The sequence below is a fragment of the Corvus kubaryi genome, unplaced genomic scaffold (genome assembly GCF_017639235.1).
Source record: "Corvus kubaryi isolate FWS band 111438036 unplaced genomic scaffold, C.kubaryi_AGA036_p1.0 37385, whole genome shotgun sequence".
Classification (NCBI taxonomy): Eukaryota; Metazoa; Chordata; class Aves; order Passeriformes; family Corvidae; genus Corvus; species Corvus kubaryi.
The window spans coordinates 11,448,148-11,471,399 of record NW_024581127.1 but is presented as its reverse complement, the minus strand read 5'-3'; the positions used below and the strand labels follow the sequence as shown (position 1 = coordinate 11,471,399).

The 23,252-nt window shown below is 39.4% G+C and overlaps 1 protein-coding gene across 2 annotated transcripts in view; it reads right to left on the bottom strand.

The window, feature by feature from the left end:
• NECAB1 (N-terminal EF-hand calcium binding protein 1) overlaps positions 1-23,252 on the bottom strand; it is a 57,984-nt gene that overhangs the window by 14,242 nt on the left and 20,490 nt on the right. The window contains exons 4-7 of one of the 2 annotated variants that reach the window (XM_042036403.1): positions 18,281-18,306; positions 15,856-15,953; positions 3,190-3,272; positions 1,191-1,303 (exon numbers count right to left, since the gene is read on the bottom strand). In XM_042036403.1, coding sequence (XP_041892337.1) covers positions 1,191-1,303; positions 3,190-3,272; positions 15,856-15,953; positions 18,281-18,306 — 320 coding nt within the window. Of the gene's footprint in view, positions 1-1,190; positions 1,304-3,189; positions 3,327-15,855; positions 15,954-18,280; positions 18,307-23,252 lie in introns of both variants that reach the window. The other variant, XM_042036402.1, reaches the window with a different exon arrangement.

Below are 23,252 nucleotides of genomic sequence, written 5' to 3'. Positions count from 1 at the left end.
CACTTGCATGTGTTTTGACCAAACAAAGAAATCCTAATGCTGAGAACATTCCACAGCTGTGATCTCTAGAGGAGGCAGGGTGTGGTTATACCTGAACAAGTACACAGGCTGAAGAAATGCTGGCCTGAGCCTCGAGTGCATACACACACCACAGTGTTACTATGCATGCGGGCAGCAGGGGGTAAGCAGGAAGACCAAGTGCCAAGACAAACACAAATCTTGTGCAGGAGAGTGGACAGCTGTCAGCTATTAGTAGAGCTGTGGAAGTAAATGTTAGCTCTTTGAGATTACACCAATGCAGTGAATGGATTTGGTAGAGCTTGCATTTGCTTGGGTTCCTTCTGAATTAGGAGTGCAGCTACAAGGCTCTGTGACTTTCCTTGTTAGGAACAACATGAACTCACAAGAGACTGACCATCATCCTGCATCACTGCTCTCAATGAGCAGCATCATTTGGTGAATGAAAGGGAGTGAGTCATGAATGTGAGTGACAGAAAGGTCCTCAGGAGAGGGTTTAAAAGGAAGAGGTCAGCACGTGGCTGCAAGCAGTGACTAGTCAAGAAGTAAGCTAGACCCATCACGTTTTGTTATTTCAGTCATCTTCATGCCTTGATTCTGGGACACAGCACTAAGCATGGAGATGTCTTCACTGCAGCCTCATGCTTAATGTCACTCCTTCCAAAGAATCCCATTTACCAAAGCAAATAATTTTCTATCATTTTCCAAAGCACAATTCTGCTTCAGACTTTTTTTGTGTTATCTTAAATGAAATATTCTTTTCTTTCAGGTTTTGTATTTTCTCTTTCTGTTTCTTATTTATTCCCCTCAGCTGGGATGTGAGTCATGGCAGAGACTCAGGGTTGTATATAAGTTATAGCCTTCACCTTTTCATTCAAATCTGCAGGCAATAAAGATTGCCTAAAAAGTGTTGGAGCAATACAAAATACACAGTTTGGCCTACAATTATGTTTTTATATTTTATAATTTCAGATCTATGGGTATGCATTGATTTTCCTCAGTTTCCTCAGTTTTGAGTTAATATCTTCTGTATTAAATTGAAATTGTCTTCTGCCAGTAAAGTATCTGATTTAGTTAGATGTTAAAATTAAATTTTTGTAAGACATGTGCATCTTTTTCTGTGCATGAATGTAAGCACATTTTAAATATCTTTAAAATGTGAAATACCATACCTGTGCTAGAATGAGGATAATTTGATGACAGGCTGTTGTTCCTCTGAAGCCTTCGAGCTAAGCGTTTTCCTGGCCACTGAATTGAGAACACTTCTGGTTTTGTTGGATCTTTTCTGCACAGAAACACAGGAGACTTCTTAAGGAAAAATATGTAGGAGAGCTCTTCTCTCTCTGTTCTCAAAAAATGTGCTTCTATGTTCCCTTTTGAATTCAACAAAAAAGAAATACCTATTGAGAGCACTGAATTATTTTCTGGATTTTCACTCTTATTTGGTGTCTTGGGGTGACTTTATGATGTGTATCCCATATCGCTGCCCTATGCCCAGAAATTAATTCTGGTGCCTTTCTATACCTTTAAACTGAGTCTGAGAGGAGGAAGGAAAAACTGAGCAAAACTTATTCAAAGCAGTTTGCAGCTTGTTCAAGATCACACAGAGATAACGACTTTTTTTTCCAGCTGCAGCAGGGGAGTGAGGAAGCACCCAGCTTGCAGGTTTTTTTTCCAGTCAGATTTTGGGCAGTTTTTCAGTTTCTTTTTCTCCAGAGACAGACTGAGAGTTGAAATTTTTTCCTTCATGGGAATTTCGGATTTTCTCCCTTTTCTACAGGACTGCTTCAATATCAGAGCACATCAGGAGAACTTTCCACTGGGCACAGAGGGCCGGGCTCTGGGCCAAGCCCCAGCTCTGAGGAGACCAAAGGGAGGACTCTAACACTTTTCCAGGCTTTTTCTCCACAGAGAGAGATTTTATTATTTAGCATTATTATTCTTTTCCCGTGTGTTTGTTAAATAAATAGTTTTTATCTCTTTCAATTTCCTTCGAGGAAAATTTATTTTTCCCAAACCTGGTGGGGGGTAAGGGGGGTGGGCGGTGGTTGTGCCTTCTCTCAGAGGATATATTTCTAAATTTGACCAAACCATAACATTTGGTTAGGTCATTAAAGAAGTTAATATTAAAAAAGAAGAGGCTTAAGCTGGCAAAAACGTAAATCTTTTAGGGAGACAAATCTCAAGATCAGTGTCCATGATATGATTGTGATCTGACCTAAGTAATCATTCTTCATTCACAGGAGTTTCGTAGCATGACTGCAAAGGAACTGTCAAGAGGTACAAAAATACTGTGCATGGTCGGTGCACCCTCAGACTTCCAAAACCTGCTTGATTCCTACAGTCAAGATGCTGGCACAAAACCACAGGGTATTACTCCTGTACTTCAGAGATCTCAAACCCAACAGCAAAACAAACAAGAAAATGACATTTCCAACAGAAAAACAAGAAAATGGCATTTCCAACAGAAAGGTCTTAAGATCTTCTTTGTCCATGAAACACAACAGTTTGTATTTTGCTTTCCCTATAATCTTTAACAATAGCATACTGAGGAAAAAAATACATATAGACAAGTTACTTTTCAAAAATATTTTGATCCTTGAATCTACAAATCCTCATCACTGAGATCATTGTACTAAATTCAGCTAAACCCCTTGGATGGATAAAGGCTACCCAGGTGACTGAGAGTTTATAGAGCTAGCTGTTAACCAAGACTATGGCCCAATATTCTAGGAAGAAGCTGTGACAAACAAAAGCCTGGCTATTTCTTCTTTTAACATGAAGACCATTGTGCAACCAGAAATGAAAACAAAACCATAAAGCTGGAAAAACCAAACAAAACAGACAGTCATTATAGTAATTTCAGAGCTCTTTATATTGCAGTGGTCTGGTTTCTACATTTGATATTAAACTCTCCAGGGATTTAAAAGGAAGTCAGCAGAGCCTAGTGTGTACCAAAATGATTGTCCTACATGCAGCCCACCACAGGATCATATGCATTAAATTTCAGGAAAATTCCTATTAGTGGGTTCCTATATGGAATAAAAAGTGTACCCTTATTTCTCCTGTTATTCCCTATATCAGATTTCTGGGTGAAATGTAAAGTGGTCTTGGAGGTTCTCAGTGACCTCACTCCTCACTCCCTTCCCTGCATCTGAAGGGTTTGCTCACCTCTCCTGCCGGGTCTGCTCCTCTGTGGTTTCCATGGCACATTCCAGGGAGCTCTGGAGGGATTGCAACTGGTTCAGCGTCTCCTTCAAAAGAAAGCGAGTCACAAACTGCTCCAAATTGGAAGCTTCCTGATAGTCCTAAGAATTACATGAAAAAAACCCCGAAAATATCAGGCTTTGCTTACTAGGTTAGAAATACGCAAGGGGAGGTTCAGACTTCATTCAGAAAGGAAGCAGGTTGGATGTCTCCATGTTTACACATGTAAACCACACAAGAAACCTTTGTTTACGGACAAAAAGACCTCTGAATTTCCAGGTGTAGACACAACTCCCAAGTACACACTGACACAACACAGTTTCTACTCAAAAAGACCCTTTTCTTTGCATCTTTAAGTCCAGTTGATGGCAGCACCACATTACTTCTGAAGTGTGGAAAAGCCAAAATAAGATTGACAGCTGCAGAATTGAATTTAAAGTTTTAATTCAGATGCACTCTTGTGAAAAGATGTTTATCAAGCCCACTGGCCTGTCTCAGACAGTGATTATGGGAATAGTCTTTGAGCAGGGCACATGCTCAGGATACTTCCCTGAAAAACCCCACTAGCAGTTGGCTGAAGGGATGTTTGTGCAAGAGAGGTTGCCTTCTGAATTTAACAGTCTTACTGATCTCTTACTGATTTTTGTTCCTTTAATTTGTTTAATTATTTTTGAAACCATATTTCTGTCTATTTCACAATTTCATCAAATGCATCTAAATGTTATTTGAGCTAGAAGTTTGGTTATTATAAAAGTTTGCACCTATACTTAGCAATCTGTAGTGGTTCTTTGAATAATGACATTCCCAATGTATTGTATGTATCCAAAAATATCTATGCTTTTTTTGTGTAGATAATTTCAGGAATAAATTTTTATGCCTGCTGTCTCCCTGGCCAAATAAATCATATTTCCATGGCTGGAGTAAAATTTGATGTTTCTGGCAAGTCCAGATCTGCAAAAAACCCACCGTGGTCCCTTCCACACCCATTATTGATTCTGTGATTCAGTGGTTCTGCAGTAGGTAATGCTTTGTGAGGGGGTGACCTTTACAATAATATAAACACCTTCTTTCTTGTTTTCTCATTAATAAATGTAATAGGGAGGATAGAGCAGACCCCTAGAGCCTCTGCTTACTGTGTTGAGGTCACATCAGGAACAGAGAAAGAAAACAGATTTACATCTCTTAAACAATGAATTTGTTGGCTCCTCACTCAGCTGATCTTGAAAACGTTTGGGTACAATTCCATCTGAAATAGTTTCATAAATATAAGGTGCCTTCAATGAAAGATTTCTTTAATCTCCACACCTGAAGAGGGATGATAGTCCCCTATGTCCAAGCTTTAAAAAAGACCTGTCACTTCAATGGCATTGCCTCCTACACTATCCGAGAACCCATGTGAGCAGTTTTGGCATTTTTAAGCTCTTCCATGTTCTTTCCAATGTGAATTGCCGCTGAAATGCCTTTCTGATTTCTAGACTTCTCTTAGAATTTCTCCATATATGTGTTTGCAATCAGAGCACAAATACAAGATGTTTCGAAATTTGAATGTAAAATGAAAGATTGTCAGATAATAGCTTTAAAAGCATTTTGCTCTTAAATAAGCGCAATCTTTTCACAATATATGTTATTGAGTCTTGTTAGAAGACTTCTGCTACAGAAATTTCAGGTGTTAAACCACTCATGAATCATCAGAAGTTACTTATGTAGCCAGAAGCTTCGTGTCTTCTACATTTACTTCTTCTATCTTCAGATTAATCAGCTGTGAGTCACTTTCCAACAAATAATTTTTCATTGATACAATTTAAAAATAGATGCTCATGAGAGATTGTCTGCGTACCTGAGGGACTCACACCAGTCTATAAATAATGTTTATGGCAACCTTTTTATGATTATTTAATCTTTTTGTCAATAGGAAAGCTGATTTTTTATTCTTCTTCTAAACTGTCTCCAGTGTAATTTATTTAAAACTTCAGTGGACCTGACAGAGATCATTTCACTACCAAAAATTTTTATTCTCTAGCATGTTAGAACAACATGTATGAATCTGTGCAGCATGGACAGGTAAATGAAACCCTTCAGTAAAAAATCATGGTATATTTTCATTTTTTTTTCAGATTTTGACATTGCTCTTGGAAATAAGTAAACAAATCATTGCAGAACTGACCATTTCTTGTAAGTTTTTGAATTGTGTTTTAAAATTCTGAGCATCCAGAAAGAAAATATTGCAGATATCTCCATATTGCTTCCTGCTGATACTCATGGTAAATCTGATACAGGCATGCTGAATTACAACTTAAATGTACATCAACATTGTTTCATTTTGAAAACTCTTCAGGTGGGCTCTCACAGATAGGGGGATCATATAAACATTAGCTGTGTAATACTTGCTGCTGTCTGAGGCTGCTGCTTTCCAACCCTTCAGAAAAGAAGTTACCTAGAAAAGCTTTCCTGCATCTGAAAGTAAGATTTTTTCATTAGAACTACTCCAAGTTTGTGCATTGCTCTGGGATTTAGTCTTTTTTTCTTTATATTTCTGTCCCATAACTTCTATATTTAAAGGCTTCCCTACAGAAAAGATCCTTGTGTTATTTAGATATGTCTTGGAGTTACATTATCAGAATATACAGAGCTACTTTTGTAAAGATGGGAAAGGTAGGCAGGATGCTAACATAATCTGTGGGAGTCTAGAGTTATCAGAGATCTTTCCTTATGGATATTTTACCCAAATATTAGTGCTTACAACTATTCTAGGTGCAATTACTTAACTCTCTTAATGCACATAGTTGAGCAAATAATTACGAATTATTACTCTTTCCTTTAAAAAATTGCTGAGTCCAGCAATTCTGAGCTCACAGCAATGTTGAGCAGCTTCAACTCCTGCCTAGTGAAAGATAACTACTCCTACCTGTCCTTCTAAAGTTCTTCAAAGATCACGGAAGAAGGTATTCAGCATATACAAATGATCTGAATAATTATAATTTAAGTCATGGAGGGAAAAAGATTGTGCATTACAATTCAATTTATACCTCAAGCCCAGCTCTCAGCACTGAGGAATTAGTAGCCATGCTTTGGTATTGTTTCACCATGGTATTTCCTTCGAAAAGTACCTTATTTTGCATTTTACTAAAGGCACACTGGTAAAACACTCCTGTATCAATTTATTAAGTTTATATTATGACAGAATCAGCTTGACTGGCATGCCCAGCATTTGTATTGTCAGTGTATCGTGCCATCAATCAGTAATGGGACCCATGGATGGTGTCTGTACATAAACTAGAAAAATGGCCCATTTCTTGAATTTCATCAGCTGTAAGTTACTGTTCATTAGCGTACACATTACACTGCACCACAGTTTGGGCAGTCCAGATGAAATAAGTCTGTGTTAACATATTGTTCTGCTTGTTAGTTTTACTGATTGTGAATAAATGAGGGTCATTTTCCACATCTTCCTCATCAAGAGGCAACTGTGACCTTTGTGAGCAGCAAAGATTTGCATTTCGTTTAATACAACTGAAAATACACATAATTAGTGATTTCACTGTGGAAAAGGTCACTGTGGTCTTTAAAGGTGTCTAAAGGCTATCTTAAAAAGTGCAGAAGAGGTTCTCCTTTAATAAAGGCAGAGGAGGCAGGGTTTAGGAATCTCCTAGTGCAGTCTCCATCACAAGGTTACCACAGATTCAGCAACTCTTGATCCTCTCAGTCTCTGGTGCCAGCCTCAGCCCTCTTCCCTGGGTGGCTTGACCATGCTGCTCCATTTATCAGAATAGCAGCTCCTTGAGATGCAGAAGGAGTGGGACACTTCTTACTGATGTATTACTTAGCAATTTTCTGTTTCCTATTTATATGTCATATTAAACATAATTTCATAAAAATATTTATGCTTATTTTTACAGAAAATACCTTCAAGTCAACTGAAAAACATTTATCACTGAGTAGAACTCAGTAAGGAATAATCGATTTAAATTTCCCTTTATCATGGAATGTCTCCTGCCCTGTATGTTCAGATCCCAAATTAGTGGGACAATGCCCTGTGTTACAACTTTAAATTGAGGATATAAAATTAGTCAGAATAACTTCACTAAAATGAAATCCCTAAGATCTAATTCTTTAGACTTTGGAAGAAATCAAAACAGCATCAGAATAAAATCATAATTTCACCAGAAGCCATATGGAGACATGCTCAGTGTAGTGACTCCACACAAATTTAACCTTTACAAAATCCTCACCTTAAGAGCGATCAAAGGCAGGATGTGCCCAATTATTAGATTCAACTTCGAATATGGAACAAGTTTTACAGTTTTATCCAAGTATTACATTTAGCATAAATTATGTGTTTAAATTCTATCTACAGAATTGGAACAGTGACAATTTCTACTAACTGTCTGCAGTGCTGATGTAACAGCAATGAAATAAAATAGGCAGCCATGGCTGATTAGAAAGAATACCATCACACATTTGTAATAGTGTCAGAACAGTCTATCACTCTCCTGTACTGGGACCACTGAAGGAGTAATACACTGGCATTGCAATAATAGTATGCACAGAATCCATGCCTGGATAAAAAATAACTCCTATTTAACTGCTATTAGGTGCATCACATAGCTTAGAGACAATAAACTGTTTTGGATGTGTTTGATTTTAGCAGGTAGCAGGGAAATGTGTAATGCCATTGCTCCAGGGAGAAGGTTGCAACAATACATATAAAACATCAAAGCTGCTGGTGGTTTTGATAGGTATCAAGAGGAGAATGGCTAGTTAAATGTTTATTTTTCTGCTGGGAAGTAATTTCTATTTAGAGGTATGAATACTAAATTAAGGGGGTTTTCGTTTTGTTTTATCTTTATTTCTGACTAAACACATCTTCTCTGCTACTGGCAAAAATTTAAGCATTGTCTCTTCCTGACCCAATAGGTATAAATCTTCCACAAAAAAGATCAAAGAAGTTCCCAAGAGTTTTCATTACTCTGATAAGGAGCTAGAAGAGGAAAAGTGTGAATCTCTGGAAAGTCCTTGCATGACTGCTCAGAATTAATTGCTTGCAGCTTTTTGAATTTATCTTAGTTTGTTTTGACTTGCACTAATAGTCACAATCTTAAAATTAAATGAAAATAAAAATTCCAAAACATAATTTAAGAATGTCCCCAGATGAAAATAGCTTTTATTTGTAGGTTCCTCTCTGCCTTGTAGCAGAACTGGTGGAACTGGTGATATATTTAGCATTATCACCAGCATTCCTCTCTTCAGCTGAGAGACAGTCAATTCAGTTACTGACTGGAACAGGCTTCTCAGGGAAGTGGTGGAGTCATCATCCTTGGAGGTACTTAAAAGATATGTAGATGTGGCACCTGGGGACATGGTTTAGTAGTGGATTTGGCAGTGTCAGGAGGTTAATGGTTGGACTTGATGAATTTAAGGATTTTTTCCAATTTGAATGATTCTAAACCTTAATGATTCTGTGATTTTTGATTGACATGAAAAAAAAATTAGCGATAAATCTAAAGGAACAAATGAACTATTTTCAAAGCCAGTGCATGAAAATTAGTACTCAGGATAAACTGAGAAATACTTGTTATTCTGGTGCAGCAGCTATTCATTGCATTAATTCTGTGAAAGGTGCACTTGTAAAAAGTGTGATTTCATAGAGAACAAGACTAGATTCTGTGAAAGATGTTAATAAATTCTGACCGAACATAAAAATAGGTGCCAGCTAATTTAACACAGTTTTTGTGAAAACAAAAAAACAATTTGAAACTTCATTTTTGCTCAAACAGAATGTTAGTTGTGGAACATTATTGTCAACATATCCTTACCTTTCTTCCCAGTTAATTTGTTTTGAGATATAATTTACATAAATGCTACTGTTACTGTTACTCAAATACGCAATTAAAAAAAAAATCTAAGTATTCTGGTTTATAATAGGTATCAACCCTCAAGAGTTCAGTGATTTACATAATTACCATAAATGCACCATCAGTAACTAAATTTCAAGCCTTGTGTTACTCTCTCAGCTCCTATAATCTTCTCTTTTACTTTACTGGCTCCTATTTTTAGACTATTCAAGAAATTTTCCAGTAATAATAAGGCTGCACTGACTTTGCTTAGCTTTGGGGTTTTTTGAGCAAAGCAGAAAGATTAATTATTTCACAGAAGCAGATAATTAGCCATACTGTGTTGGTCACTTAATCCAGCATCTTGCTGTTGCACACCACACACCTTCCTTTCTATGTTTTTGCAAACAACATGTAAAAAGCAGTTAGGGGTTTTTTTCCCCCAAAATACTTGGAGGCTTTTCAAGAACTTAGTAGCTCCACTGAAAAATTGTCTTGTTGTCATCCTAAAATTAATGTTTCTGTTTTGTGTATGTAAATCCTGGGTGGAAACCTGTCTTAAATAAACCAGTTTTGATAACTACTGCTCAAATGCATTTTGCTAGTTCACTGAGTCTGGTCCCCTGCTGTCACAGATAGATCATTAGGTGTCTTTCATAAAAGAGCTGCAAAGGAGAGAAGAAAGTCCCTCCAAAGCAAACAATCAGACTTCTACGGAGTCTGAAAAGGAGAAAATTTGCAGTGTCCCATCCCTCTTTTCCTGCGTTGTCTGCCATTTCTTTCCATGGAAGCCTGCAGTGCTTTTGTCTCCAAAAGAAGAACTGTACCTCAGTATTTACAGGAGTAGTGTGCACTCAGAGGTCATCACTTTGAAAAAGTGTGTGTTAACTGCTGTAGCCAAAGCACTTTCTGGCTTTCATCTGTGGAAGAAAGAAATGTTTTCCATTGGCTGTTCAAAAGTCCTGCCCAAGTCTATCCAGGAGATTGTTGCTGCATTGTAGTCACTGGATTTGCACTTCAGATACAACTTTATATCAGGTCAAGCTACACTCTTACTGGATCAAAGTTTCACTTTTATTAGCACTGTTAACTGTAAAAACCAGTTTCAGGTTTGTTTGGTTTCTTTTCTTAGAATCTATAGCACTATTTCCTTTTGAAATGAGAATACACTATCCAATAAATATAACCAATATAATCTAAGTAGCAGCTCAGATATGAAGCTTTTTGTTGCTGGAGACTGGATCACATTTACAACAGCTGTGGTGGCCTTAAGGAACTTTTGAGACAGCTCACAGGCTGAGTGAGTGTGAGTGCTAAACAGACCCTGCACTTGCAAGGAAAAGAAGTGCAAGGGCACTTAGTGCTGCTCTCCTGAGGAAGCAGCTCTACCACAGTTACTCTCGATGATTCCCAGTCCCCACCACTTTGCCATTGTGCCACTGCAAACAGTCTCAATTCCAGTCGTTGCTCCAGTAAGTTAAGAGCTGATACTCTCTATGTCAAGACCATTGTCAATTCCACAACAGACTAGTAGGTTAGGCTAAAGCCAACAGGCACAGAAATCATGGAGCAGGAAGTGTGTCCCATCCTGAAATCCCCCTGGCACAGTCACTTGGCCACCAGCCGGCTGTGGTTAGACTTTTACCAACACTGAAATTGAAGGCAGGAGTCAGGAAGAGAGGGGGGTTCTCTTCAGCCAATGAAAAACTGAACTTCAAATGGGTGTGATGAGTGATAAAAGATACTGTTGGATCAAGGTAAGCATCACCAGCTAGCTCTTCCCCAGAGAGACAGTTCCTCTGGGAAAAAAGCCCTTCAGAGACCTCAGAGCTATTCAAGTATCTAAACTGGAGTTGGTGCCCTATGGAGACCCACCTGGTTTCCAGCTGCTGCCCCAGGAGGAGATCCCATCTTGCCCCTGGCTCTCCTAGAGTCCTGAGTGCTATTTGTCAGGCCTGTGGAGACACCTCGGACATTCTTGACTATCCCAGATCTTCTAAAATATCTTTAGATAACTGTTTAAATCCCTGAATACTTTTATATTGCCATTTTAATTTCATATGGAAATCAGATTTTTGGTGATTAAATGAGAGGTTATTAAGGTTATTGAGTACAGAATAGCTCACCACCAGCAGAAGGTTGCATTTGCAACAAACTATAGCAATACCAGAAATCAAAATGATAGAGCAAAACTTGTTCTTACCAAATAGCTGACAAACAACAACAATCTTACAGCTTGGTAACTTAGGGAAGACATGTTCTTTAATCTCTAAATTTCTGATTTTCAATATTCACAAGGCAATAGAACTGAGCTGTTGAGCACATTAAACAAATGGTCTATTTTTGCCTGTCTACATTATTACTCAGTGACAGATTTTATTTTCAGAGCTGTGGGTTGCAAAATATTTCTTAATTGTATTTATATGTGACTGCAAGCTAGAGAATGTAATAAAAATGCAGCTTGCTGAACGTGTTATGTTCATGTGGGTAATAAAAAAGATTAAGTATTTAACTAAATATGCTTTATAAAAATGTCAGAAAAAAAGGCCTAAAGAATGCATTTGTAAAGTTTTGCTGAGTGTTTAATTTTTAATGCTTCCTGTATGTAAGATGAAGAAGAAATGCAATAAACAGAACTATCCAAATAGTACTTTGATCCAGAAAATATTAACTTGGCAAGTGCAAGAAAACCAAGGGGCACCACAGATCAATCTGTCCTCACCACTCCAGTATAAGCAACTCAGGCAGACTCTCCAGCCTAAGGGGAGAAATGATCAAATATCAAATGCCACAAATCCCTCTAAAACTCCTCAGATGTTTTTCCTTCCTGCTGTAAGGATAAAATACAGGGAGCAGTACAAAACCAGAAAGACTGTAGCTCCCCTACCATCTTGTGGTTAGATGGGGTTTGTATTGAAATATACTGCTTGCAAATACAACTCAGTCTTTTCCCTGCTGAAAGATGTTCCTGCAGAAATCCATTTCTCTGCATTTTTAGCTGAGCACCCTCCCATCAAGCAATGGAGCATGAACAGTTCCTACGCTCCCGAGGGCTTCCTGTCTTTCTTCCCAGGTGCTGTTTAATTTGCTTTGGTGGGAGGGATCTGGCCCCAGACCAGTGAAAGGAACTCAAAGCTTCTTGAACCTGCTAACACACTGGAACGTTTTCTGCCACAGATGATGATGGTTTTACTTTCAGATAGCAGAGGACTGGAAGACTGGAGAAAACCTCAATTCAAGAAAGCTGTGCTGACAGCTCTTTCAAACTACAGAGGGCAATGAAGTACAGAGAAATCATGCTGAAATTGCCTTGCAGGGGCAAGGCTCCTGCTAATCTGTTGGAGAAAAATATCTACATATGGAAATCATTCGCAGTGATGGGGACAATTTGGTTGATCTTGATTGATATCCAGGAGTCCGTAGCCAAGCCAAGTTCCAGTCGCTCTTGGTGGGATATTGTATTCAGTTTGTTTGGCAAGGTTTGGGGAGGGGGGAAGGGAGTGACTACAGGGATGTTTTCTGTGAGGAGCTGCCAGAAGCTTCCCCCATGATTGATAGAGACAATGCCAGCCAGTTCCAAGTCGGACCTGCCACTGACCAAGGCTGAGCCCATCAGGGCTGCTGGTATTGCCTCTGGGATAACAGATATAAGAAGAGGGAAAAAGTTACTGCAGAGAAGTGAATTGCAGCCAGAGAAGAGAGGAGTGTGAATATGTGAGAGAAAGAACTATGCAGACACCAGGGTCAGTGCAGAAGGAGGGGCAAGGGTGCTCCAGGCACTGGAGCTGAATTCCCCTGAAACCCCTGGTGCAGAGCATGGTGAGGCAGCTGTGCCCCTGCAGTCCACGGAGGTCCACACAGGAGCAGAGATTCACCTGCAGCCCCTAGAGGAGACTCACACCAGAGCAGGGGGATGCCCAAAGGATGCTGTGATCCTGTGGGAAGTCTGCACAGGGCAGACCTGTGGCCCCCTGGAGAGAGCAGCCCATGCTGGAGCAGGTTTGCTGGCAGGACTTATGACCCTGAAGCGGACCCACGCTGAAGTAGCCTATTCCTGAAGGATTGCATCCTGGGATTAGATTAGGGATTTATATTTTTCAGACATACCAATCCATGCTTTTCATTGAAGACCGACGCATCTTCCTTCTCAAGGGTTTCCTTGGAAACTGGACCTGAAGAATTTTTCTAGGCCTCCAGTTCTGCAGCTGCCTTTTGAGCAAAGTACTACTGAGTATGGGCAGCCTTAACTGATAGGAAGTTTCTATAGGAAGGACTGAGTGGTGGTTTTTTGTCTGATTCTAATGTCAATAAATCAATAAAGTACCAAGTTGCTCCTTTCCCCACTAAATATTTAAGAATGAACGATCTCTCCATCTGAAGCGGCACACACTCTGGAAAGGTTTAGCAGAGACTGATAGAGGTGCCAAGTTTTCTTCAGTCCATAAAGTCAGAGGGGATGGAAATCTCATGGCAACTCTGAGGACTGGGACTGTAATCAGTCCCATGCTTTGCAGGGTGGAGTTCAGATTCAATCTCAGCAGTCTACTCTTGGTTTTTAATAGGACAATTTAGTCCTTGGAAATGTGGTCCAGGTCATTGGAAACTGACTCAGCCACTGCAGATACACCATTTCCTGGTGGGTCTCACAGTGTAGGTCTTCAATTCCAGACCCTTTTCCTATATGTGAATTTTCCAACTAGGTCATCACTTAGAAGAGAGTAATAAATGCCGTTACTACTCAGTGACTGTTCAAGGGACTCAGTGGCTGCAGTGGCAGAATGGTGACAAAGTTTTATGCTGCACTAGGAGAGGAAACCCAAGTCTTGCCTGGGATGCATGTCAATGGCCATTTAAAACCAGACCAACCGTTTCTGAGCACCTGTCTGCATGAGTCAACTCGAGCTTGGAGCTGCCTCACATCTTGTGTGTCACTGGTGATGAACATCAGTTATCTATGCTATCTCAATGTGCTAACTAACTTTTGCTGCACCTCCAGCTCTGATTTTAGATGGCTGCAGCCCAGATTTTAGACAAGAACTTCAGTAAACTTGAACTATTTAACATAGAAATTTTAAGATTTACACTGCAATGATTTATCAGGTAGTGAGTTCACATAACCTATCTATTTCCTGAGAACTGAATTCCTGTTGAACATAATCCAAATTTTGAATTGAAAATTTAGATTCCATACAAAGATGTAGTGGTTGAGCATATCCTTGGCAGAAAGCTCTATTTCAGAATATTTGATTACACATTTTTTTGTTTGACTGTGTTCACACACAGTTTCTACCAAATGGAATTAAAAGAGTTTTTCCAGTGTTAGCCTTGCTCTATTTCTGCCATCTCTAACAAATAGTCAGCTGAAGTATCCCTGAAAGACAGAAAACCCTTTAGGCTTGAATCTTCAGTTAAGAAAACAAAATTCAAAGAAATTGTGGCAGGCCAGAATACACATTTTATAATCTCATTAGTCTGCTGGGACTCCTCCTTGTAATTAACTTCTGAAGTAATTCTTAAATGCTGTCTTTTATTTACTTCCAGTTGTTATGAGGTTTATTTACTTCCAGTTGTTATGAGATGACCTGCCCTTTACCAGCAGTATTTCATACACGTGGCTATTTTTTAAAATTATGCATAGCTAAAATTAACCAATCTGTTGCTTTTTAATATCCAGCTCAAGAAGACAGTGAGTCGGTGCCCATTCACTTTATTAGGAGTGGAAGATGCACAGCATGAACGAAGAGACATTCAGCTTCCTGGCTCAAGCTCTAAATAAATAAGCTACACTTTTGAGTTTTTATTTTGGCAGTTTATGTAAGATGTATGAGTGCTTTACTCCTGCAAACACACAAATACCAAAGATAACAGCTTCACTAAAGAAGCACAGCTTTCTCCACATTGATCTCTCCATTGATCGACTGAAAAAACCACCCAGGGTTTTTTGACCCCACGGGATCTCACAGAATAATTTTGGCTGAAATTTCTGTTCTTGATGACTAGCCTGGTGTGGATCTGTGGCTGGGTTTGGAGGATCTGGGTTCACTTCCCTGGTTTGTGCTTTCCCTCACCTTTTGAAGCTGTTCCACCTTGCACGGGATATTTAACTGTTCACCCAAGGAAGAGGAGCGGATCACCCAATGTATTGATACACTTTTAGTCAGACAGGTAGCTGGGGTGTGGTCTGACCACAGGAGCAGCTATGACCACAATGAATGGAGAGCCAGGTGGATTGGCTGCCTAGCATGTCCTGCAGCATGGCCACATTCCCAGTCAGGTACGTGATGGAGAGAAACTGATCTTCTTTCCCTCCAGGTAAAGGTCCCCTAGCTGTGCTGGTGGAAAACAGCCCCAACCCTTCCTCTTGGCAGGCTGTGTGACCACTGCTTTTGTTTAAAATGCCTCAATGGGAAATGAAATCTTCTTCTTTGGTCAGGAGGTTTCACTCAACCCACAACATTAATTTTTCAAATTTGGTCTATTTCCAAATGTTGGTGCTAATACTTACCCAGACTTGGCAGGGGTCGTAGAACCCTCTTTGTACAACAATGCAAAGAACATTCTTCAGACCATTCACAAAGACAAATTTGGCTATATCCAAACTGTAATAGTTTGCAGATAGGTCTTTAAAGATTTCATATACAATCATTTTGACAAGCTTTTTCTTACTGGATTCTGCTACAAACATGTATATTTGGAAGAACTTAAATATGAATTAGTAAATTCAGATAAGAAAACTACTGGAAATACTCCAAACAAACAAAATATACAATGTAAAGAAAATTTCACAGTTTTTACTTACTTTCTTTGTTTTGTCCATTGCCTTCAGTATGGTTATGTTTAAGTCTTCCAAGACAGCTAGAACATTTTCATATTCTCCTAGGTGCTTTGAAAAATAATCTAAAAGAAGACAAAACCCCACATCACCTACAAATGACCTGAAAATCAATATTTCATCAAATATCAGCTTTATCAAGTCGGAACTAAGTTACGGCATTATTAGGTATCTAAATACAAAATGAAAAGGAGTTACAATGAAAAGGATCATTTTCTTTTTAAATTTTGTATTCTTTCTCCGCAAAATAATTCCTGGCATACTTAAAATACCAAAATCAGTATTTCAAAACATTTTCTTTCAATAAATGAGCTGCCAAATTCATAAAAAATGTGACATATCAATTTGACAGCTGATGCAAACTTATTTCCAAAATATCTACATCTTCTTTGTAAACTAAATTTTCAGTCTAATAGTCTACAATTATAATCAGGAAATGAAGTTTTCATACGTGTGTGGTGAATTTGATTATATTGATACGAAAATTAATAATTCTGGTAAAGCCCTTAGAGGAGATAATAGCAAGTGGGGGCTGTTGTGAGGTGGGGTTGGTTGAGGCCAGTTGTTTCTGAAAAATGAAGAGACCATGAGTTGGCCAGATAAGCTTCTAGTCCCAGGAGCTGTGATATTTTCAACAAATATGATGCATGCAAATGAAATTTTAATGAAAATCGTGGAGATAACAAATTGCAGGATGTCCTTGTGTAGCTTCTCAAAGCAGAGGACTTTTTAACAGAAAGAACTGATGTAAAGGCCAAGGGATTACAGCAAGAGGAGGAAGCAAACCTGGGAAATCATGACCCGAGTTCCCATTTGGTTGATGTGGTGAAGTACAGTAGAGGGAAGCACAGGAAGGAAAAAGTGTGAAAAATAACTAAATAAAATTATGGTAAAGCTTAGACACTGTGTTAAACAAGGCATTTAGACATCAGATCACCTGGAAGAGCACGAAAATCAACATCTAAACGGCAGACAGGAAGAACAAGATTACATAGGAGCTTTTTGAAATAATGAATAGCAACACTTTGGGGCTTTTAAAAGGTCAGCATGAGCTTCTCAGGGGAATCATGAAAATGTAAGTTACCGGGAACACTGCAACATGACCTGATATTGCTGAGAGGTTGAATGAAATTATTTAGAATTAAAACGTATTGTGAATTAGTACCCTGGATGGTTTGTAGCTTAATTTCTGAGATGAACTGATATAACTCAGAAAGAGCTGTATAATCACAAGCTTAAACATACGTTGAGTAGACTCAGTATCAGATTCACAGATGAGAAACACCCTAGTGGCAACATTTAAAAGATTTAAAAGGCACTTGAAACAGCCTGTATTCAATCAAAACAGGCAGTAAACAGAGTCAGTAAACAGATGGACACCCCCCTCAGCCCAGCAAGCCTGTATGCCTCCAGTGCAACATCAACTGCAGTAAATCCCTTGTGGAACAAAACCACCTCTCTTCCTCAGCCAGGTTTATACAATTTTGGCCAGATGCTCAACCACCAGAAGTTGTCACAGCCCAGTTCACTTCAGATGAGTCTCTTGTCATATATTTATAAGCCACAGGGTGAGGTGTATTTTAGTGGGTTCTTGGCCATGTCACCCTGTGGGTGAGAAACTGAGCAGGTATTCAACTCGACGGTATTTTCAGCTTTTAAAGTTCTTCAACAGTGTTGACCACTGGAAAACTTATCAGTCTACCATCTTTCCCTCAGAAACTGGCTGGTGCTGACAAGTATGATTTTTTTTTCTGACATTTTTGTGAGAACCTGCAGAAACCTTTCTCTGTAAATTGTTTTCTGGTGCAAGAAGCACTCCTAAATCAGGTGCTGTAAGATAAGCTGGAGAGCAAACAGGGTGTCGGGGAAATGACTCACAGCCTGGAATGAGGTCCAGAAATAGGTAATTGGGCCAAAATCTAGGCCTTGCAGGAGTTTTATTGTGACAAAGGATCATAGAACTTGTCAAACTTGCTGTTCTCCCTGGCTCAAGTAGGAGGAAAGTAATGAATTTTCTTTTAGTGGGGTATATGACAAGCGTTAAAGGGAGAAACTAACTAGAAAAAATATCTCACACAAAAGGGAAATAAAATACAAGCATCTATCTATCTATCTATCTATCTATCTATCTTTATGTCAGAACAGATCTTGAATCTCAGAGAGTGTGAAATACTGACTAGGAAAAATATTTTTGAAATAAATTCTGCACATAGGGGATGACAGAGTCTGAAAAGATTATGAGCCATCTGCATTTTCCCAGGAGTTCTCTGAGTGGAAATTATTTTCTGTTTGAGCTACAAAGATTAAACAGAAAAAAATAATCACATGGCATGTTTATTTGTACAGGGCTGCTGCAGGCATAGATTATGTTCTTTCCCAAAAAAGAACTTACCACAGAGCTCTTCTGTGTCAAGATTGCTGGAAAGATAAGAGTATAGAAGGTTAGTGAGGTTAGTAATGGTTTTTTTGTTGTTGTTGCATTGGTAAATAGTGCAACTCAAATATTAGCCTGACTGGGATATGAAGCCCCCCTGCCTGGGCTGCAGCAGGAGATGCAAGTGCCTGGCTCTTGCTGGCCTTGCTATGCTGCCTTGGGGCAGAAGGCTGCAGCCTTTCCAAAGCTGGCTGCAGGTGCAGCCTCCCTTCCTGGTCACGTTGCCACTGGCACCTTCCTACTCACTGCAAACCCACTTTGAAATTCAGCCTTTGTGCATCATGATGCAGTCACTGTTCCTCAGGCCTTACACATTTGGCCCCAGTTCTGGCAGGAATCCATCTAAACACCAGAAATGTTTGGTTTGGGGTTTTTTTCTCCACCTTTCTGCCTGTATTCCTCTTCTGTGGCTGTCATGCTGGACAGCAAGGCTCAGAGATCTTGACCTTCCTTGCTAAAGAAGAAGAAACCCAATAACTTTCTCCTGTCTGCAATCTTTGCTGTGCCATAGTGTTCTATGGGAAAGAACACAGAAGGAGGATAGAACCAGACATAGCCTGTCAGCACACATAATTCCTAAGACTTTCTGGCCATGTAAGACCATTTCACCACTACTAACTTTGGCAAAATTAGTGATGTGAAAAGTATAGATGTACTGTCATATTCCCATGTCAACATTATATAAATTCATAAATGCAGGGAAGTACTCTATTCAGTTAAACCTGTTCACTGGAAGCAGATTTCATCTTGATCAACTTTGGAGTGATATTTTCTCTCATAAGTAAGGCCTTAATAGTTAAAAGAGGAAAAAATTTGACCTACAGCTCATTACTGAAAGTTAGCATACTGCCTTTCTTCTGAGAAGGAAAAGAAACAGATTATTAAAGAAACTTAAAAGCATGAATGTCCTCTTTGAATCTTGCTGAGGGGTGAATATTGAACGGCTGATTGCACTGAGTATTTTTTCACTTATCTTTTTAAAGGGATTTTTTAATTGACCTTTTAATAAAATGATGACACAGTGCTATCTTAAAATCACTTTCTTCACTGCTAACTTCCACACATCTGGCTTTTATTTCACAAGGGAGAGAACCTGATAGAAATTGCAGGATCTTGGAGTATCACAGACTTGCATACTCAGGGCTATAAGAACTTCTGAACACTTTTAATTGATAATGTAAATGAGATTTTCACACAACATTTATTAATTGAAGGTGATCTTACCTGCATTCAAACAGGCCAAGTTAGATGGCTGCAAATGAGACTTGCACCTGACTTTTCCAATGACCTTGGTGGCAGGTATAAAGGAATTCAGAGTCTGTATGAACTGGTGCTGAAGCTGTGAAACTTAACTCTTAGGTAAACAAAGTGTGTGGTGGGAAAAAGTGTCTGCAGCTCCTTAAGGCTGTTTACCACAGATCACTATGGCATCTATGGTCAAGTGTGTCTGACCAACACTTCTGCCGTTCAGCAGTCAATTTTGGAACAGTCCAGATGTTCATCTCTTAAATGCAATCTGAAACCCTGAAAGCTGGAAAATTGCCTGAGTCAAAGAGCCTTGACAGAATATGATGAGGTTAAATGACAGGAGTTTGCTGTTATAATGCCTACTCTTTTTTCATCATCCCTACATTTTCTGCTCCTTCACATCATCTGTCCTAATGACTTAATGTAAAATACATTTCTGCATTATTTAATGCACAGCTTGATAACTGTGTTTAAAACAGCCTTTCACACTGTTAACCAGTCAAATTCATGCTCTCTTTTCAAATTTTATATTTCAATCCCTTCTGGTCCCTGTTCTTTTGCAACATCCTAAACACCATGTTAGTGACATAGGGAGGGGCTCAGAGGCTTTCAGCATCCCTGTTTTCAGCATGCTGTTTGTCCTATTGACAGGAGTGACACAGCTGAAAATGGACTACCAGTGAAAATGGAAAAGTATTCAGCTGCTGAATTCATTTTCAGTTAGAATTGGACACCTGAATAACCAGAAAATATTATCCAAAACATTTTGTGCAGCAAGCCTGTGAAAAAACACAGAAAAGACATAAAGAACATAAAGACATAAAGAACATGGATTTCTGTGTAGCATACTCAGTATTTCCTTCTGTTATAAATACCCTTGGAGGTCTCATTGTTCTTGGCATCCTGTTTGAAGGGGATGCTGTTCTAGGCAGGGAAGCTATAATTTTGTGTCAGTGATTATTTCATTCTCCCGGAAATAATGACATGTGGCTTCAAACACAGTTGTGAATAAACCTAGGAATTCTTTTGCTGCATACAAACAATTCTGAGCTCCCTGCAAGATGCTACAGAAATAATTAAAGAAGTTTGGCAAGAATTTATTGGTACAGGAGTGAGGTGCACACCAGAGGGCTGTATCCGTAACTCAGTACTCAGGTTTACAGCAGGCACCTGTTTCAGTGGGTACATATGCCAAGGATGCTTCTGCTTAGACCCATAATCTGGCAACACTGAACATGTTATTAACAATATTTGCTGGATGACTCACATCCAGGCACCAGCCCTCCACTAACTATAAGCAACCAAAGCATAGGGTGAGGCAAATGCATTCACATCATGTCAGCGTGATAATTCTCAATTTGCTTTCTGACTGCTAGATGCAGTTCTTCTACCTGTCTTTGTCTAAAATGTTCTCTACCTAAAAACATGAGCTATTTCTAAAGGATTATTACACTGAGCAGTCCTGATCACTGAAAAGTTGATCATAAGCATTGGTCAGTGACAGGAAAATAAGCACATTCACTTGAATGAACTGTGGCAAAAGTGCTTATTTGTGGTACCTCTGGAAGTGGTCCAAAATGTAGAATTACAAAGCAGCTGTGCTCTTGTTCTGCCCACTACAGTTAGCCGTGGGCTGGGGGAAGCCAGGGAGGAGGGAAGGTTAAAGCCATTCCACTCATCCACTGCTGTGGATCCATGGATCCATCCACTGACTGGCACATACTGTTCCACAGTACAAAAGGCACCTCTAGGCAAAGGAACCAGCAGATGATCTATGTATTTTCCCTGGACCATAAGAAGAGGAAATGAGATCTTACAGAGTATGAAATCTGGAATATAAAGCAGTTACTTTATTGAAGAATCCAATACTATAAGAAAGACTTTATGAACTAACTGAATTTAGGAAAATCATTGCCGTGACTTACAGCTGGACAAGGATAACATTTTCTTCTTCAGATCTTTCTTCATTCTCAGATATGAGAAGGATTTATTTTAGAAGCTTGATCTAACTCTCTTTTCAGTCCAATTTGCATGTCTTTTTGCTAAAATTGGTTTTAGGGGTGGAAGTCTGAAGCTAATATCGCCTACTGTTAAGTAGAAGCATATAATTTGTGAGTAAAAGGAATTAGGTGTTACTTAAACTATGCAAGAGTAACTGAATAGGCATGCATGGACAATCTCAGCCAAAAAGCCGTAAGCTCTTTGCAACAAGAAAGCCTGTGTACCATCTCACTGTAAGTCACCAAAATAAGATAAGTGCTCCAACAGTACAGAGGCTGTTTTGCAAAGGAGTCCTATGTGCGCACTTCCATTTCAAGGATTTTCTGCCTCACAGCTCCTTTGCAACAGCAAACAACACCTTTTTGTTTAGGTTTGTTCAAGGTTGCTTACCAGTGGAGGCAAAACTTCTTCCACTAGGATGCAGTGCTGCAAGAGGCCCAGGCGTTGGCCTCTTGTCACAGAACAGGGAGAGGAGGAAGAGGCGGAAGAAGTGGGGCAAAGCTTCTGTCCCTGGGGAGGCAAACTTCCTGCTGCCCCAAGGACACTGCTGCTCTTCAATCCCAGATCCACCTAGACTGTGCACCCTCTAGGCTCTCAAAGGCAGCAGCCAGCTTGGCTCTCTGGGCTCTGACTTGGGCAGCGGGGTTACAGATCTTTTAATATCCCATATTTTGCTTCACTAAATAATTATCTAGTTAGTTCCAGGCTAAATGATAACTTCAGAATCATAACTTACTGCTCTGCCTGTGGCAGGACTGAAGGAGAGACTAAAAGGTTTTTTTTCCTGACTAAGAACTCATCTGAAAAAACAACTCTCTAGTCCTTTGCATTCAGCAGTGATTCACAGGGATGCGATGACTACATAGCTGACAAGTCACTTTAATCATCCCAGCTATAACAGCCTTTGTGTTTCTAAAAGAGGCTTAATAATTCTATTAAAACTTGTTGTGTACGCTAAAATTTGTAGAGCAATATACAAGGGCTGCAGAGCTATGATTTTTCGCAGAGTCTGAATGACATAAACCCAAATGAGGTGATGAGATGCAGCATCATGGTGGCTCTTCTGCCACAGGGAGCAAATTTCAGAGTTTTCACCACGTAGGAGACAATAATGTTTCAATTTCTGGTTTTGTCACAAAATGTTGGGGTTTTTTTAAACCTGATATTAAATTATTTATTCTTAGACAAAATAAAATGTTTACTTTGGTTTCTTACACTCCTTGGAAATGCACAGGAGCAGGCAATTCCAAAATGTCAGAAATCAAGCAAATGAGGGAGAAGGTTGGCTTTGCTGAACAGGCATCTTCTTTTGGAAAAGGAAGATGTATGCCTAGTGTTAGCAAGGTCAAGGGACATGGGAAGAATAGAGAGATGCAGCTTGCCAGTGTAGGGAGAGAACTCATGCAGCCAAAGGTTAACTGGAGTTGAAGCTGCCCAGAAATGTGTGGAAAAATTAAAAGGTACTTTAAATGTATTATTGGCAAAAGGCAGCACAGAAATAACAACAGCCTGTTACAGGATGAGGATGGGCACTTCACAGACAGGGACATGGACAAGGCAGAGGTATTTAAGGCTTTCTTTGCCTCTGTCTTCAACATGGATGATGGACTAAGAAGGTCCCAGTGTCCTGAGCTGGAGGACCATGGCTGCAAGAACATTTGACTCCCGGTCGACCCTGAAA